The 20,454-nt window shown below is 37.3% G+C and overlaps 1 protein-coding gene across 1 annotated transcript; it reads left to right on the top strand.

Annotated features, from left to right (window-relative positions):
- Positions 1 to 230: 230 nt before the first annotated feature.
- Positions 231 to 758, top strand: LOC138885497 (uncharacterized). Its single transcript, XM_070166451.1, has one exon. It carries the CDS (start codon positions 231 to 233, stop codon positions 756 to 758), a length of 528 nt encoding a protein of 175 aa, XP_070022552.1.
- Positions 759 to 20,454: the final 19,696 nt, after the last annotated feature.

The following is a 20,454-nucleotide window of genomic DNA, read 5'->3' as shown; positions in this document are numbered from 1 at the left end:
CTCAGAAATTGAGGCATTACTTCTGTGCCTATACCACATATCTCATATCAAGGATGGATCCTCTGTAGTACATCTTTCAGAAGCCTATGCCCATGGGGAAGTTAGCAAAATGGAAAATATTGCTGAGTGAGTTTGATATCATCTATGTAACTTAGAAGACAGTCAAAGGACAAGCGTTGGTAGACCATCTTGCTGAAAATTCTATAGGAGGAGAATCTGAACCATTAAAAATGTATTTTTCTGACGAAGAAGTGTCATTCGTAGGAGAGGACATTGCCGAAGCCTACGACTGTTGGGGAATGTTTTTTGACAGATCTGCAAACTTCAAAAGAGTAGGTATTGGAACAATTTTAGTGTCAAAGATAGGTCAACATTATCCGGTATCCACAAAGCTTAGGTTTCCATGCACCAACAATATGATAGAATATGAGGCTTGCATCATAGGACTCAATTTGGCCATTGACATAAATATACAAGAGTTGCTGGTAATTGGTGATTCGGATCTTCTGATATATCAAGTTCAAGGAGAATGGGCTACAAAAAACACTAAAATACTACCACACTTGTACCACGTGAAAGGACTGATAAAGAGGTTAACAAAAATAGAATTCAAACATGTTCTGAGAATCCAGAATGAGTTCGCAGATGCACTGGCTACTCTATCTTCCATGATACAACATCCAGAGAAGAATTTTATCGATCCTATCCTAGTTAGGATCCATAGTCAGCCAGTTTATTGTGCTCATGTTGATGAATAAACGGACAGAAATCCATGGTTCCACGACATTAAGGAATATTTGGCAAAAGGAGAATACCCAGAGCAGACGAACCATACTCAGAAATGCACACTGTGTAGGCTGTCAAACCATTTCTTCCAAAGTGGATGAATTTTGTATAGGAGAACACCTAATCTAGGACTATTAAGGTGCGTTGATGCCAAAGAAGCTTCCAAAATTAGTCGAGGAAATACATGCTGGAACTTGTAGTCCACATATGAATGGTTTTGTTATAGCCAAGAATATACTTAGGGCTAGATACTTTAGGATGACTATGGAAACAAATTGCATCTGGTACGTCCAGAAATTCCACCAATGCTAGATATATGCAGATATAATACGTGTGCCGCCAAACGAACTTAATGCAACAAGTGCACCTTGGCCTTTTGCTGCCTAGGGAATCAATGTCATTTGTCAAGGATCGTATTATTTGTCAATTCGGGGTTCCCGAGTCTATCATCACTGACAATTCCGCCAATCTCAATAGTGATCTGATAAAAGCCATGAGTGAAACTTTCAAAATCAAACACAAAAATTCCATAGCATACGGGCCTCAAATAAACGGAGTCGTGGAAGCTGCCAACAGGAACATCAAGACGATACTAAGGAAAATGATAGAAAATCACAAGCAATTGCATGAGAAGTTACCATTTGCCTTATTGGGATACCGCACCACAGTCCTCACATCAATTGGGGTGACTCCTTATTTGCTGGTTTACGGTACCGAAGCTATCATTCCCGCAGAGGTAGAAGTTCCTTCTTTAAGGATCATACAAGAAGCCGAACTTAGTGACGCATAATAGATAAGGAGCCGCTATGAGCAATTAGCTCTCATAGATGGAAAAAGGATGAATGCAGTGTTTCATGGTCAACTTTATCAGAATAGAATGTCCAGAGCTTTCAACAAAAGGGTCAGACCATGACAATTAACAACCGGGCAACTGGTGCTGAAGCGAATCTTCCCACATCAAGATGAAACCAAAGGAAAGTTTTCACCCAATTGGCAAGAGACCTACATGGTTCATAGGGTACTAACAGGAGGATCACTCATACTTGTAGAAATGGATGGAGAAGTTTGGCCAAAACCTATCAATTCAGACGCAATCAGGAGATATTATATTTAGATTGTTTACATTTCTTCATCTGATGTAACTGAACTACGCTTGACCTAATTACCATTTAAGAGAGGATACGTTGGCATCCCTATGGGTTAGATCACATCTTAATAAAATCTTCATTTTCCCAAAACTAGAAACTGGGGTAGAATTTTGAGGAGGAAGTCTAGCCGACATCATCATGTGTAAGATAGTTAGAAAATCAGTAAAGTAACTGGGGCAGAATTTTGATAAGGATTCTCAAAATTCCGGAACAGATCCAACAAACTTCGTTACATGCTGAATGGCCGAAGGATCAGTTACTAATCTGGAGCAGAATTTGAATAAGGACCCTCAAAATTCTAATGCAAATAGAGCCGCAATGTCTCTAAAGTGTCGCAGACATTAGTTCATCTAATTTACTTGATATTATATACCACTATGTTTTCTAAAATAACTCTATTTCACCAAATAAGTGCATATTTTTTTGAAAATTGTATTTCTATGGCAGCCAGGTATTACCCAGGGCAACTCAAATAGGATTTCTAGAGTAAAGCAAAGCAAAAGAAGCATACAAAGGCACAAACCAACCTCCCCTACAAAACTCATGATTTTTCTTGGGATGCAGGAACGAGGAATAACTACAAGTACGTGCGCCTTGAAATCATTACCTTCATAACAACCGAACCGCCAGGCGCAAATATATCTCCAGCTAAGAAATATTCTGCTCCTATTTGCTATTTGCCCATTGCATGAGACTAAGCCTTGTATCAAATCTTGTATGAGGCTAAGCCATGCCTCCCTATTTGCATAAGGCTAAGCAATGCCTTCTCTTTGCATGAGACTAAGCCCTATCTCAAATCTTACATGAGGCTAAGCCCAGCCTCTCTATTTGTATAAGGCTAAGCATTGCCTTCTCTTTGCGTGAGACTAAGCCCTATCTCAAATCTTGCATAAGGCTAAGCCCTACCTCTTTATTTGCATAAGGCTAAGCATTTCCTTCTCTTTTCATGAGGCTAAGCCCTGCCTCCTCAATTGCATAAGGCTAAGCTCTGCCTCCCCATCGCCCAAGACTAAGACCTATCTCAAATCTTGCATAAGGCTAAGCCATGCCTCTTTATTTGCATAAGGCTAAGCATTGCCTTCTCTTTGCCTGAGGCTAAGCCCTATCTCAAATCTTGCATGAGGCTAAGCCCTGCCTCCCTATTTTCATAAGGCTAAGCATTGCCTTCTCTTTGCATGAGGCTAAGCCCTATCTCAAATCTTGCATGAGGCTAAGCCCTGCCTCTTTATTTGCATAAGGCTAAGCATTGCCTTCTCTTTTCTTAAGGCTAAGCCCTGCCTCCTCAATTGCATAGGGCTAAGCTCTGCCTTCCCGTCGTATGAGACTAAGCATTGTCTCCTCTATTTGCATGAGGCTAATCCCTGCCTCCCTAATTGCATAAGACTAAGCTCTGCCTTGTTTTGCTCACATGCATCACTGTCACATCTCCTTTTTCTACCCCAAAAGGGGGTATAAGGGAGTTTTTCCAATTTAAGTGACAATCGAAATGAGATTATTTATATTAAATTCAGAGTCCCCACTTGGGATAATTTATGGTGTCCCAAGTCACCGATTTAAAATCCTGAATCAAGGAAGTTGACTCTTATTTATGGTCCGCGAACACAAAAATCTGGGTAAGGAATTCTGTTAACGCGGGAGAAGGTGTTAGGCACTCCTGAGTTCCGTGGTTTTAGCACGGTCGCTTTGATCATACTTGGCTTAATCAAATTGTTTAATTACTCATTTTAGAACCTATGTGCATTTGCCTCTTTTAATTAAGAAATTATCTTAAACGAGTCACGCGTACGCGTACTCATTTCATTTGGCGCATCAAAAATTATATCACGTGTACGTATCCATAAATAATAATGCTTTATTACTATTAAGAAAGTTTGTTCAAAATTGCACGAACGCATACCTCGATTTATTTTTTAGAAATCATAATTATGTCACGCGAAAATCACAATTATTTGATTAATTAAAATTGCGCCTAATGCAAACTACAGTGTTCACGAATTATTTTTGCTACTTGAGATTATTGTAAGGCACATTGTTATGGAAGTTTATTATAGAAAATGGGCAGCTTTCATGTCTCTTATTATTGTCGGGCTGCGCCAAATTTAATGAACTCATTCGAGTCCAAATTTAATTCATATGTACCTAAACAGATCCTGAATCCATAATCTGTATCTCAATTTCAGTCTACGATCTCATTTTCCTTAATCATCCGTTTCTCAATTCATCTTTTGCCTTCTTTAATCTTAAATCACATGGACCCAAAAATTCTTCTAAGTTCACTAATCAAACCTTACTAAACTTCTTTTGAAAAATTAATTAACCAACTATACAATTAACATACAGAAAGCAATGAACTGACATGACACATTATCAAGCCAAAAAATAGTGAACAAAATGCATATGACTCAAAAGTTGCACCAAAAAAGATATAATGTGAATATAAAAAGTGAGGGGAATGACCTTAAGAGTTTTTTTTATTTTCTGAAACTCAATTTGAACCGAAGGTCTCGCATTTGAACGAAATTTGGGGAAAAAATGTTTAAACTCAAAGCCAACGTACACAAAGATTGATTCCAACAAAACAGAGCCCGAAAATCAACTGTCAAACTCAAATAGAACCTTGTCGGCAACCTCGAAACCTGCCGAAAAACTCAAATGTTAAACGACAACCAACAGAACCCAAATCTGTCTGGAAACCTCGAACGGAACTGAACAGACCCATCGAACAGAGCTAGCGACCTACGAACGGGATTTAAAAGGACTCAAACTCAACTGAAATGCCATTATTTTTGAGGAAAATAGGCTTGTCTTAAAGTGTTTGTTTTTCCAATTTGAGAAAGAGAAACGAGAGCTTGGCTGCTGTTGCCTCTCTTGATTAAGAGAAAGAAAATGGCAAAATCAGGAGAGGGGCTCTTTTGTTTATGTAGCTGATGGCTCTCTTCCGGCGAGTTTGAAGTGCTCGGCGACAAGGAGTTTTTGGGGTGAGGGTCAGTTGTTGTTGAAGAAGAAGAGAACGGGTGGGGGTCGTTTTTTGTGTTCCAGCGGCTGAAAGGTCCTTTGGTTCGTGTGGTGGGTGGTGGACTGTTGGTTGGAGTTAAGGTTCTCTCATGGCTACTTTGAAGAAGAAGAAAGTCCTTCTCTGATTTTTTGGTCTAATCTTGTGTGCTGAAGATCCTTAGGCGTTAGGTGAAGAAGACTAAGTCGGGGGGTCCTTGGTGTAAAACGGTGGATGTCTCCTTCATGGTCTAGGAAATTAGGTCCTTTTCTTATTTTTAAACTGAAGAGTATATAGGGTTAGGTTAGTGGATATTGGGTATTGGGCTTGGGTTGTTATGGGCTAGGTCCGAAAATTACTCCTAAAAATGGGTTGTTTGAGCCCAAATTTTATTCTTTCTTTGCGAACAAGACTAAAAGTATGACCTTATTTACTAATTAATCCTACTTAAGTAAAATAACCATTAAAATAAGACTAACCGTTAAAACAAACCTATTTTTTGGTATTTTCAAATATCATATTAAAATAAAAATAAGGTATTATTTTTATATTTTTTTAGTCTTATGAAAGGTATATAAACTAAAAGCAACTAAAAAGAAGAAATATTTTTGTAATTTTCATTTTGTGATGAAATAAAGTAAAAGAGTCAAAATTAGTTGAAATAACTATATTAGACCTGAACTAAGTATTTAAATGCTAAAATATGTAAAATCTTGGGGAGGGTCAAAAATCACATGTCTATAATCACCATGTCTCTGTCCGAAGGTGTCATAGTTCGAAGACATCATCTTCATAGCCCGAAGACACCATGTCATGGCCTGAGGATCTCTCAGTATCGCACATCATTATTCAAAGGCGTCATGGTTCAGAGGCACCATTCTAATGGTCCGAGAACATCATCTCATGGCGTGCGAATCCCTTATCTCACAATTCATGGCCCAGGGATGTCATGGTCTAATGACATCATCCTTACCGTGTAAAGACAACCTTTATGGTCTAAAGGGAACTTGCATCATGTTTAAATTCTCGCAGTAATCCATATATATTTGCACGTATCATGTTTTAAGTTTTGCACGTAATTTAGGAGTTAATCGTTCTTCAAACAAGAGCAACCTTTGCTCTGGTTTCTGCTCATACCATTTACACCCTACCATTATTTCAAATGTAACCGACTCCCATCAATTACTCGTCTTTACTCTATGACCGTTTAAATATTTACCCTGTGATACATCTGTTACACTTCAGATTCACACTCATAACTCCTAATGTTTGATACGTCAATACCACACAAGAGGGGGGGTGATTTGTATGGTACCCAATTTTCGCTTAACTAGACTATAGAAGGACCTGGTTCTTCTAGGTGTTCTAACTACTACTGTTTGCGGAATAATAAGTAAAGAAAATAAAGAACACAAAGATTTTTATGTGGACAACACCTGGCTCAAAAGGTGAAAAAACCACGACCTACTACTCAGTAGGATTTTCCCAAACTTCCACTAAAATCACTGAACCAAAAGCTGCATTTACAAAAACTCTTTTATAAACCTAGGATTAACTCTAATCCCGTTGTGGCACACAACCTCAATTGTTGTGACGACTTCAATTTAACTCTAACTTGAACACTCTCGGTACCTAATATAATTGCTTCTATAAAAGCTGAAAGGTACAATGTAAAATCATCTACTACAATTGAACTAGAATAAAAGATAAACACTTGGAACTGGTTCTTCTATCTGGTTCATGTAGCTTCAGGTTTGCACACTTGAATCACACACGAACTATTTGCAAAAAGCCTTGCTATTTTGCTCTCAATTTAAGTTTAACTTCTGCTTATGTGCATTACCTGTAAAAGAGAACAACACTGATATTTAATGGGTTAGTAATTAGAATTGATTGGGATTCAGATGCTACTCTTCTATCGTAGAAGAGTTCTAGTTGATCTCATACTCTAACACTATCTTCTTCCCAAAATGTGTTCTCTTCGTGTAAGGAGTCTTTCTCTCCTTATCCAATATGCAACATTTTTGATCAGATAAGGAGATATTACTTCTGATAAGTTAGATTTATCTCCTTCACATGTATCTCACATGTTTGGATTGATTATTACTGTGATTCATAATATGGACCTGGTCCATGTCTGAGTTCTTTTGTCAGTCTTCAAAACTTCACCTGTCCTGGGGCTAACAAATTCACCCTTTTTTATGATGATAAACTCTATGCTTTTTACTTACTTGGAGAACTCAGCTTAACCATCAATACAAAGTTAGAAAATTCACTTATCATCAAGGACCAGGTTAATTAGGTTATAAATATCACTTATTCAGAATATGTAAAGCACAATATTTCTTCCCCCTTTTGGGATCATCGAAAAGTTGCATACAAAGTGTGAGTCCCAGATTTTAATAAGTACTCATGGCCACTGGGGCAACCACAAGTGCAATGATTGGATTAATCATCAGTAATCGAGTGAACATATTTAAACTATTAAGGAAATATTAATATTTAACAAGATCAAAAACAGTAGATATCATTGATAGAAGATATGTTGCTACCACAATCCACAACCAAAAAGCAAAAATATTCAAAATATGAGCAAAAAGAAAGAAAAATCCCTAATCCGGATCACTGAAGGTACTAGACAGGTTCAGGAAATAAAGGCTTGAATTCCTAAGTCTTGGGAGAGCTAGAGAGTTGGTTTTGGGCTTGGAGAAGATTCAACATATTTTGAAGATATCCATCATTCTTTTCCTTTTCCTTGGTGAGCTCAGTTCTGAGAGCATCCCTCTCAGATTCCACCTTTGCCACATGAGCCTTTAGCCTAGCTATCTCAGCATCCTTGGCTTCACTTTCCTAAACAAGAGCCCTGAATTTACTATTTATAGGAGTCTTCTTGGATGAACCAGGTTTATTTGGGATGGCATCGACTAAGTAGTCACAAGTAAGCAGAGTATTAATACCAAAGTAATCCTTTCTTGTAGCCATTTCCCATTTCTTCAGAGGCACATTGCACCTATCCAGAACTATAGTCAGAATAAAGCTATAAGGGGTAGTATAAGCCTTGGATCCATTGATAACCCTGCCCAGTAGCTTGATGATGAATGCAGGACAATTGATTTGCCTTCCACTTTCAACGCACTCCATCATAACTAAGTCCATATAGTTTGCAATATGCCTTCTCTCCTGCCTGGGCAGTAGGCACTTGTTGACAAACTCAAAAATGACTTTGTGTTGTGGCTTCATTTCACTCTTGTGCACAAACTTGTCCTTATTCACATCTTCATCACAAAATCTCCTAGTGACTGTAAGGGCAGATGGAAGGGATCCAGACTTGGCCATCTCTGTCTGGTGTAATCATCATATCCCTCAGCAGGGATGTCTAGAATCTCTCCCAGTTTCTCTACATCAAATGTCACTTGAACTCCTTTGACTTTGCTTGTGACTCTGCCATCTTTGACTTCAGCATTTGCCATGAATTCAATGATTTCATTTCTGGCCAATCTCGCATCCATCTGAAGGACCATGTCCTTCCATCCTTGAGCATCCAGTGTGTCAACCAAACGAACCATCTCTGGTTCCACCAAATCTTTCAGCAATCTTCCCTTCAAAATTTTTCTTTTGCCAAACATGGCTAGGTTGTCTTGTTCACCATCAGTCTCATTTTCTTCTTCACCACTCCATTCCTCATCTTAAGATATTCTAACTTGTTTACTTTTCACTGTAGACCTTGTCCTCTTGGCCAATGAAGGTTCAGTATCCTCAGACACAGAGGAAGACTTCTTGGAAGAAGTCTTGGGCTTTTTGGGCTTAAGGGTCTAAACCTCCACTGTTGTAACTTTCTCCTGATGGACCTGTTCCATCTCCTCAATATCAACAGCTTTTGAGGACTCTGCAACCATACCCTTTCCTTTAGCAATCCTTTTCTTCTTACTTTCAGCCAGGGCCTTTTGTAGATCACTCTCACTCTATTTCACCCTGCTTTTTGTGGCTCTTCCCTTGGGCAAGGAAGTTTCAGTAGTTGTTGGGGAGGAAGCCTTTCTTTCCTTGGAGGGCTTAGGGGAACTAGGGGCTTTTGGTGTGGGAGTTCTCCTTTTCTTTGGATCGTAACTTGCCGTTACCTTTTTCAAAAGGTCTGCTAAGGTCTCTTCAGTTGATGAACCAGGTTCATCTCCCTATGCACTTACATGATCTAACCCTTCATCAGCTTCACCAGAACCACTTCCCCTTGACTTCTTGCCACTTTCTTCAACATTTTCTTGTATAACTCCACAAATAGCAGGTATTGACAAATTAGTAGTAGGTGAATGATCAACCACTCCTTTCCCTTTTCCCCTTTCGTCACCACATTCACCCTCCCTCTCTTTTTCTTTTTCAAATTTCTTTTTACCTCCACTCCTTCTTAACTCAGGTAATTCCACATCCATGATAGTCCCAACCAAAACAAACCTATTTTCTAAATTATCAGTCAAGGAAGAACTTACCTTAGAAGGGGATTCGTGAGCCTTCTCAGAGTCAGAAGACCTAGGTCTTTCCCCCTCACTAGCAGATTTGTATGACTCAGAATCAGAGTCTTGAGCCTGACTTGCCTTTAATTGCTCATTTAATTTCTTTGAGAGAGCACCAGATGCCACCGTTTTGCGAGCAAGCATTTTTAATCTTATTAGCCTAGGTTTGGGAGATGTGCTAGGTGGAGGAGGGGTAGATGAATTAGAGGGAGTGGGTTGTGGAGGAGTTCCAAGGTTGTCTTGTAGGTTTGTCATTGTAGCTGATTTTTTGAGAGAATTGGTGAGTTAGAACTTTGGAGAAAAAAGCAATTGAGAGTGAAGAAGGGTTTTTGACGGTTTAGAATTATGAAGATGGCAGGAGGTAATAATGCGTATTTAAATTGAAATACTCATTTAATGATAACGACAGTTTTTAGCAGTAGTCAATTAGAGGTCTAATCAACCTGAAATTTCAGGTTTGAATGAACGGTTAAGCTTCCCTAGATTTTAAGCAATTTTTGTGGTTTAGAGTTCTAATGCGGACGGAACTGGTTCAAAAGTAAACGTATAGAATTTTCTAAGGTGTTGAACAATTGTAGGACTTTTGCTCATGATTTAAATATTTATATTTCTAATTGTACAAAGTATACAAAATATACCTTAGCATTCAGATAAACCAATACTGATAAACCAGGTTCTTCATTTAGAATTCTCTTGACCATACCTCAATTTACCACAATAGGAAATTTTTTGTAAGAGATCAGTGAGTCATATTAACACATGTCACAGGAGTATACTAATTACAGTATGAAGCTGAGTAAAAATTAATCTAGATATTTACACAAGTTCAGATTTCCTAGCCCATTTTTGTTTTTCAATTTTTTTAAATGTGCATTCTGAGTTAGTCCTATTAGATGATATTAATCATCCCTAATTCTAACTTGTTCCTTTCAAAGTTTTCTCTACTCAGTGCTTTAGTAAAGATGTCAGCAATTTGTTTATCAGTAGTATAGAATTCTATGGTGATCAATCCTTTCTCATAGTTATCTTTTAAGAAGTGATGTCTAACATCAATGTGCTTAGTCCTTTTATGATGAACATGGTTCTTTGTCATACTTATAGAACTAGTGTTATCACAGAAGATAGGAATGCAACCAACTTCAATGCCAAAATCTACCAGCTGCTGTTTGATCCACAACAAGAGGCAGCAACAACATATTCATCCTCAGCAGTGGATAAGGCCACTAAATTCTACTTTTTAGTGGCCCATCATACAAGCCATGAACCAAGAAAATGAGCCATACCTATGGTGCTCTTCCTATCCACAAGGAAACCTGCATAGGCATCATCATCATACCCTACTAGATTGAAATTACTACCTTTAGGGTACCATAGACATAGATCAATAGTGCCTTTCAGATATCTCAGTATCCTCTTGACAGCAGTCAAGTGAAATTCCTTAGGATTTGCCTGAAAATGAGCAGAAAGCCCTACACTGAAAACTATGTCAGGTGTGCTAGCAGTAAGATACAAAAGTGAACCAATCATACCCCTAACAACTTCTGATCAACAGATGAACCAAGTTCATCTATGTCTAATTTAGTAGTTGTTACAATGGGAATGTCTATTTCCTTTGATTTATCCATTTTAAACTTCTTAATCAACTCTTTTGCATATTTCTGATGATGGATCATGGTTCCATTTGGTTTTGTTTGATATGTAAGCCTAAGAAAAAGTTAAGCTCACCCATCATACTCATTTCAAACTCACTCCCCATTAATTTGGCAAAATCCTTACTTAGTTTGTCGGTGGTTGACCCAAAAATTATGTCATCAACATATATTTGTACCACAAGAAGATCCTTACCTTTTTCCCTCAGGAATAGAGTACTGTCAATTTTACCTCTTTTGTAGCCATGTTCAAGAAGGAATTTTGATAGTCATTCATACCATGCTCTAGGAGCCTGCTTGAGTCCATAGAGTGCCTTATCTAATTTGTACACATGTTCCGGACACTCCTTGCTCTCAAACCCTGGAGGTTGTTTAACAAACACTTCTTCTTTTAGGTAGCCATTCAGGAAGACACTTTTGACATCCATCTAATGAAGAGTGAATTCCATGTGTGTTGCAACGACTATGAGGAGTCTTATTGCCTCCGGTCTTGCAACTGGAGCAAAGGTCTCATCATAATCTATGCCCTCCTATTGGCTATAACCTTGGACCACCAGTCTTGCCTTGTTTCTTGTAACTGTTCCATATTTATCAAGTTTATTTCTGAAGACCCATTTAGTTCCAATTACTAAAATGTCCTTAGGTCTTGGAACTAGATACAAAACTTGACTTCTCTCAAACTGATTGTATTCATCTTGCATTGAATTTACCCAATATGTATCCATCAAAGCCTCAACAATATTTATAGGTTCAATATGAGATAGGAAAGCATCAAAAGCACACAGATTCTTTAATTGTGATCAAGTTTTAACTCCAGAGGTTGGATCAATGATTATGTTCTCAATGGGATAAGAAATTTGATACTTGTGAGGTTTCACAACCAACTGATTTCTACTTGATGTTTCTCCCATGTTCTGTTGCTGAGGAACAGGGTCATGAACAGGTTCCTTTAGGGGATTGGTTTCAGTTCCCTCTGTCAGGTTGCCCTGGATGGAATAACCTGTTCCTTTTTTTGGTGCAACTTTAGCTAGAGCTGAGACTTCACTCAAATCTTTTACCAGCCCAATAGCTTCATCCACATGTTCCTGTCTCACAGAAAGAATGCTAGTTTTATCAAAACTACATGTACACTTTCTTCTACACACAAAGTTCTTTTATTGAACACTTTATAAGCTTTTCTATGTGAAGAATATCCCAAGAATACTCCCTCATCACTTCTGGGATCAAACTTACCTAGGGAGTCCTTTCCATTATTGTGCATAAAGCACTTGCATCCATATGCCCTAAGATGGGATATATTTTATTTTCTCCCTTTAAGTAACTCATAGGGAGTCTTCTCTACAAGAGATCTAGTCATGCATCTATTAATGATGTAACATGATGTATTTACAGCCTCTGCCTAGAAGCTATGGGGCAATTTACTAGAAAGAAGCATAGTCCTAGCCATATCTTCAAGAGTCCTATTCTTTCTTTCAACTACTCCATTTTGTTGAGGAGTCCTAGGGGCAGAAAAATTATGATCTATACCAAGCTCATCACAAAATTCAGCAAACTTAGCATTTTCAAATTCAGTTCCATGATCAGACCTGATTGATGTAAGTTGATTACCTAGTTGTTTCTGAGTTTTTCTAACAAATGCAGTGAACATGTCAAATGCTTCATCCTTAGATGTTAAGAACAGTACCCAGGTAAACCTAGAGTAATCATCAACAAGTACCATCACATATTTCTTACCACCTCTGCTCAATGTTCTCAATGGACCATAAAGATCTATATGAACTAGTTCTATCGTCCTGGTTGTGATTACCATTTTCTTGCTTTTAAAGGATGATCTTACCTGCTTCCCCCTTGCACATGCCTCACAAACTTTGTCTTCCTTCAACTTGATATTAGGTAGCCCTATCACCAGGTCCTTGGAGACTAATTTGTTGAGTTGATTCAGACTTGCATGACCAAGTCTTTTGTGCCACAGGAGGGGATCATTGTCCAACACACCCCAACAAGTGAGTTCATTTTCTAAAAGAGTGGACAAATCTACAATGTAAATATTGTTAACTCTTTTTCCCTGAAAACTAACCTTGTCAGTGGTAAGATTAATCACAAAGCATTTGGTAGAGGTAAATGCTACAAGGTTACCTCTGCCACACAGTTGTGATATACTGATTAGGCTATATCTCAAGCCATCTATCAAGTAGACATTCTCAATGGAATGTGAGTCTGTCTTGCTTCTAGTCATATGTTTTGAGCAGCCACTATCCATGTACCATATTTGGCTACTTCCCTTCACTTGGACCTGCAAAAAGAAATCAGGGGTTAGTCTTAGGAACCCAAACTAGTTTGTCTCCCTTTATATAGGCAAAGGGGTAAATTAAATACCTTTTGGCCTACCCAAGCAGCCTATTTTTCTCTTGAACAAAGGTTTTGTTCTTTTGACCTTTTCTTTTGCATTACATTCATTTTTGTAATGACCAGTCTTACCACAGTGTGTGCAGATTTTGTTTTCAGGAAGAGTGATGTACTTGCTTTTGGGGTCCTACTTAGGTGCTTAGGTTCCATAGGCAAGTACTCTCTTGTTGCTACTGTGGTGTTTTTGTAGACAGGACAGTGCATCAGAAGCCTTATTCCATTTGCAGGTTCTATCTAGTTCATGCTTTACCTTTCCTAGGTCTTCCTTTAAGACTCTTATCTACTCATACTTTTTATACAACTCATCCTTCATTTTTCCTAGATTTTCTTCTAAGGTGAGATGTGTGTGATCAGATTTCTTCTTACTTGTTCCTAATTTCAGTTTTAAATTTTCAGACCTAAGTTCTAAAATACTGGTGTCAAGTTCAAGAACCTGGTTCTTCAACTCAGCATTTTTACTGTCACTCTCATTAGCCCTAGATTCTAGTTTTTTGCACTTGGCTTTAAGATCACACACTCCCTAGACAACTGTTCCTTCTCATTGTTTATACCTCAGACTTATCTATGAATTCTAGAAATAGTTCGGATAACCTTTCTTTAGACAGAAATTTAATTTTGTCTTTGAGATGAATCACACTTACCTCTTGTTCATCATCTGATTCTCCGATGGCCATAAGTGCTTGTTCATTTCCAACTTCATCTTCTGAATCCTCATCTGATGTTTTTCCCCAAGCAGTAACCATAGCCTTTGTTGATCCTTTGTTCCTTTTTGGGTTGAACCTGTTCCTTCTTCCTGTTCTTTCATTCATCCCTTTCCTTTCTTCCATTCAATTTCCCACTAAGTAGAGTTCTTGATCACGTGATCAGTCTTGCCACATTTGTAGCAACCCTCGTTGGTTTGTTTCTGAGGAGCTCTTGGTTTGTTGAAGGTTGTACCTCTTGAAGAACCCTTTTCTCTTATTAGGTACTTTTTGAAATCCCTTGTCATCATGGCCATTTCATCGTCCTCCAGATCCGCACCTTTAGCTATTCTGAGAGCCAGACTCCTTTCCTTCTTGGGTGTATCCAGTTTCATGATTTGCCTTCTCAGTTCATAGGCAGTGAGATTTTCAATCAGTTCATTCAACTTGAGAGTAGCAATGTTCATTGATTCCTGAATAACAGTAATTTTTCTTTCCCAAGTTACTGGTAGGACCCTTGTCAAGATTTTCTCAACCTTGTCTTCTTCAAGGATAATTCTCCCAAGAGATTTAAGTTCATTTGTTAGTGTTGTGAACCTTGTATACATCTCCTGGATAGTTTCTCCTTCATTCATAGTGAAATTCTCATATTGAGAATATAACAGTGCCTCTTGATCTCTTTACTTGAGGAGTTCCTTCACGAGCCACTTGTAAAGTGTCCCATATCTTTTTAGTAGTGGTACAACTTTGAATCCTATTGTACTCGTCTGGACCCAGTCCACATGGAAGCCATTTCTTAGCCTTGACATTTTTTTCCCATTTCTTCAAGTCTTCCGCAGTGCAGTCATCTCTTGTCTTTGGCATGCCCACTCCTTCAACATTCTTCTTTATAGTAGCCAGGGAACCATCAAAGACTATATCCCAGAGTTCATAGTCTTCTCCTATGAAGTGATCCCTCATCCTGTTCTTCCACCAAGAATAGTACTGACCATTAAAGAGTGGGGGCCTAGTAGTGGATTGCCCTTCCCAATTTCCAGGTGGTGCACTCATCTTGATCTTTTGCTAAGGTGTTAACTTCTTCAAGGATAATTTTCTCTGATACCAATTGATGTTTTATACATCAATACCACATTATAGGGGGGGGGGGTGATTTGTGTGGAACCCAATTTTCGCTTAACTAGACTATAGAATGACATGGTTCTTCTATGTGTTCCAACTACTACTATTTGCGGAATAATAAGTAAAGAAAATAAAGAACACAAAGATTTTTATGTGGAAAACACCTGGATGAAAAGGTGAAAAAACCACGACCTACTACTCAATAGGATTTTTCCAAACTTTCACTAATATCACTGAGCCAAAAACTGCATTTACAAAAATTCTTTTGTAAACCTAGGATTAACTCTAATCCCGTTGTGGCACATAGTCTCAAATGTTGCGACAACTTCAAGTTAACTCTAACTTGAACACTCTAGGTATTTAATACAATTGCTTCTATAAAAGCTGAAAGGTACAATGTAAAATCATCTACTACAATTGAACTAGAATAAAAGATAGACACTTGGAACTGGTTCTTCTATCTAGTTCATGTAGCTTCAAGTTTGCACACTTGAATCACACATGAACTGCTTGCAAAAAGCCTTGCTATTTTGCTCTCAATTTAAGTTTAACTTCTGCTTATGTGCATTACCTGTAAAAGAGAACAACATTGATATTTAATGGGTTAGTAATTAGAGATTGATTGGGATTCAGATGCTACTCTTCTATCGTAGAAGAGTTCTAGTTAATCTCATACTCTAGCACGATCTTCTTCCTAAATTGTGTTCTCTTCGTGTAAGGAGTCTTTCTCTCCTTATCCAATATGCAACCTTTTCGATCAGATCAGGAGATATTACTTCTAATAAGTTAGATTTATCTCTTTCACGTGTATCTCACATGTTTGGGTTGATCATGACTGTGCTTCACAAGATGGTCCTGGTCCATGTCTGAGTTCTTTTGTCAGTCTTCAAAACTTTACCTGTCCTTGGGCCAACAACTCTGCATAAATTCATCCGGCACTATCCTTCCCAAAAGTAAACATAAAACTATTCCTATAACAATTCCATCCGTTTCATTCACCGTTGGGTCCAGAACTACACACAGCCTGATTCCTGTAAAAATAGGGATATGTAGGTAGCTCAGAGACCAGGGTGCGGCCTATATTTTTCAAAATACCCCATTCAGTTAAAATCGGTCATTATTTCTTTACCCCGACAACTCTTTCATCCTTCCCGGATAAAGAGGGGCAACTATTGATACTCAATTTATCCCTCATTTCAAATATGCATATATATATCTTCAAAATAGTACATGAGCATCACCAAGTATTTTTTCATAATTTTCTATAATTTTTAAAGGCTTCTAATTAATTTATTGATGCATTTTTATATAAAATAATTATTAGTTGCATCACAAATAATTTTATATTAATTTACTATCTAATTTTTCATTATTTATATCATTATTAAGATTTAAATATTTTATATATATTTATGTTTTGCATCATTAGGCTAAAATTGCATATTTTGCAATAATAGCCCATATATATACATAATTACATTATTTACATATAAATGACTTTTTATATTTTTATAATATTAAGTAATTATTTTACATTATTTTCATGCACAAATGATATTTTTTGTTATTTATTAATTATTGTTTTCTAAATTATTTACTGATTTAATTGGGTATTTAAAATCTACCCCTTTTTCTTAATTAAATTCGGACTTATACACTACCACCCCAGCCCAAAACATCAGCCCAATACCCATTAACCAAGACCTATACCCGTTTAAAAACCCGACCCATTTCCTTTTTAAAATCCCAACCGTTGATCTCAGAAGATCAACGGCTCCCAATACCCCAACCCCTTTTAATTATACCACCCCTCTAACCCTAACCCATTTATCACCTACCCGCCGCCCTTGAATTCTCTCAACCTCCCCTTTACTCTTTGTCAAAACCTAGGCGTCGTCACCTAAATCCCCTCCAATTCCCATTTGATTCCAACCAGATATGGAGTCCCTTGGTGATTTTCTTACCTTATCGGTCTCATCTCGCTACTGGCTACTCGATTATGGTATAACGTAGTACCTTGCCTAGTATGACAAGCCGATCTCCTTCACTTTGAACCTAATCTGGTTCAAACTTTCATTTTCTTTCCTTCTATAATCACTCTTCGTCTCTTATGGTATGAATCTTTGAGATTCTCCTGATTCTTCATTTTATCCTAAAGATAGGGTTTTAAGATCTTTGATTTGAACCAGATTTGGTTTAACTTTAGTTTGTTTTAATGTTATTTTTCATCTGTATTCACCTTGTTACTCATAAATCTGCCTATTTTCGGTTAAATCTTTTAATTACCTAAACTAGGGTTTTAACCTTCTTTAATCGAACCAGATTTGGTTCAAATCTTATGTTTTTAATAACTCCTGTCTAGGTTCATTTTGTGATATTGTGCTGATTTTATGGTTTGTCTATTGAATATTCTGTTGTCTACCTTATTTTACTCCTTTGATTTTATGGTTTACCCTAAAATTAGGGGTTTGAAATCTTTTACTGAGATTCTAATCTTTCCTTTATTGTATGGTACTGATGTTTCCTTATTTTGCTCGATTTACCCTATTTTCTTTATTTCCTTACCTTAGTAGATCCTGCATTTAACTGTTGATTGATTCTGTATAATACTTACCTTAGTCTAAGTAGTACGTGCCTGATTACACGCTATTATATCCTGCTAATTGATTGAACTCGACTTTAAATTGATTCTAGATTTATTTTTCATTCCTTATTTGTGTATGTCTGATTTATTCCCTTATTTTCCTGCCTAATTGAACACTATTTAAACCCTTTCCCCTCTTTCCAATTGGGACATACTCGAACTCTTATATTCTTACTAAAACTTGGTTCTTTCACTCTGATTCTGTGCTCATTGTTTCTAGTCTTGGCCGACTGAAGGTTTCACGACCCCAAATACCGAGTGTGATGGCGCCTATCACATTACTAGGCAAGCCAACTAATCAATTAACCATAACCCTTTTTCCTTTAACATTTAAGCCATTTTCTTACGCATGTTTTAAATACCAAATTCATTATAAGCGTTTAAGAAATAGAAATATGCGGAAGTCAAGGTAACATAGAAACTACACAGCCCCAACAATCTGGTGTCACGAGTCTAGAGGCTCTAATACAAGTCTGAATACCTACAACATCAATAGTCTAGAAAAGTGTGGCAAGATAACAAGATAGGGGGAGAAAACAGGACTGCGAATGCCATGCAACTACCTCAAAATCTCCGGCAAATGCTGAAACAGTTAAAAACCCTCAATCCGCCGCTCGGGCACCTGGATCTGCACACAAGGTGCAGGGAGTAACGTGAGTACGCCAACTAGTAAGTAACCAAAGTAAATAAGGACTGAAAGTAGTGACGAGCAGTCCAAAAAACTTATAACTGAAAATTCAACAAAATACGGATCAACTTTATAGTTTAAAATTATTTGTCGTCATAAAATCAACACTTCCAGTTTAAACATTTGAAATCAGATACTTAGCAATATATGCAACAGAGGCTTATTTAAAAGAAGAGTGAATTCAGTGAAATCATCATAAACGGGCTCTTTAGGCAAGGAATCACTCAGAATACGGCCCATCGGACAGCCTCTCAGTCACTCGTGGCTCAACGCTTGTCACTCAATACTCACTCTCAGCACTTGACTCATTAATATCTCATAATCATGGAAATCATAGTAACCGCTGCAGCTGTTGATACCCAATTTTTCCCTATGTATTTTTATATACAAAATACTTTCAAAATAGCATGTACATGCATATATAAGCATGCCCAAGAATTTTGGTATTTTTCCTAATTTTTTTTAAAATTTTTAAAATCAATTTATTATCTATTTTAGCAGTACAAAATCCATAATTATTCCCAAAATCATCAATTTTGGTGAATAATTTATTTTATTCCCATAGTTATACCAAGAAAATAGTTAAGGTAATTTTTACATATTTTTTACAAATTTATTTGGTATTTTTAAAACTAAATTGCATATAATTGCAATTATAGCCTGTTCTACGATTGATAGCATTTTTGCAACTATAAAATCGTTTCCAGTATTTTTATATTAATATTTATATTATTAACTAGTTCAGTGTGTTTGATTTGTTTTTAAAATTATTTTAACTATTTTAATAAAATGAAAGAGGGGAAAATTGGCTATTTAACACATAGCCATTTCTATTTCAATTTTCTACCTCAATTTAACCCCCAATTCCACCCAATTTAAAATGACCCAATTCTAGTTTTAACCCGATCCCTTGACCCATTTTCAGACCCGCCCGACCTCCCCTTTAATCCTGGCCGCTGATAATTTTGATCAACGACTGTGATTCGTTCTTTCCTTTTTTAAATCCCATAACCCCCTAACCCTAGGTCATTTGTATCAAAGACGCCGCCTTTGAATGCTCTTCATCTCCCAAATCCTCTCTAGCCCTCCCCGAAACCCTAATTGATTCCCACCTACTTCAGTCATGTTTCAATCGTAATCCATGGCATTCCTAGCCATGGATGGCCTGTGCTCACTCTCTCTCACCATTAAACCTAAGCCACTCGAGGTTTGAAGGCCAATTTCAATGGCTCCCTTTAGATCTGTTTAAGATCTGAAAGATCTATGGCCTCTCCGGCAATTTTCCGGCGTATTCGAGCAATATGAGTCTCTTCGACTCAGGATCCAACTTTCCTCAAGACCTTCTCATTCTAGGGTCTTCTCTACTGTTTTTAAGCCGGCTAAGGTTCTATACTTACTTACTTTTTCTTAGATCTATGCCATGCCTGGTCTTTACTTGACGTCTTAAGATTTTTTCCCCAAAATTTCCTTTTCAAAATCATTCAAATTCGATTTTTAGGGTTTCTGAAAAAAGTTTTAAAATGTTTTCTGACTCTTCTTCTTCTTCTTTTCTTTGTGTAAATTTGTCTATGCTATGTTTTTATTTTCTCTTTTCTACCTCTCATGTCCTTCTCCTGTGTTCTTAGGTTTGCCTTGTTATGCATATTCTTCTACTGTGCTACGTTCTTTCTTCTACTGGTTTCTATATCATGCTTTCACACGTTTATCTTATGTGTTCGTTTAACCCTGTGTTCCTTTACTGTAATTTCTACTAAGCTCTTAGTTCTTATTTGACTTCTTCTGGACTTTGTTTGAGTTCTTTATAAACATGTTTCATATATTGTTTCCTTAAGTTTATGCT

The sequence above is a fragment of the Nicotiana sylvestris genome, chromosome 2 (assembly GCF_000393655.2).
Source record: "Nicotiana sylvestris chromosome 2, ASM39365v2, whole genome shotgun sequence".
Classification (NCBI taxonomy): domain Eukaryota; kingdom Viridiplantae; phylum Streptophyta; class Magnoliopsida; order Solanales; family Solanaceae; genus Nicotiana; species Nicotiana sylvestris.
Note: the sequence above shows the minus strand (reverse complement) of the source record. Positions and strands in the feature narration are given on the sequence as shown.

What these genes read in the sequence shown, in the direction of transcription:
- LOC138885497 (XM_070166451.1), top strand. Translation starts at nt 231, where the DNA reads ATGTATTTTTCTGACGAAGAAGTGTCATTCGTAGGAGAGGACATTGCC.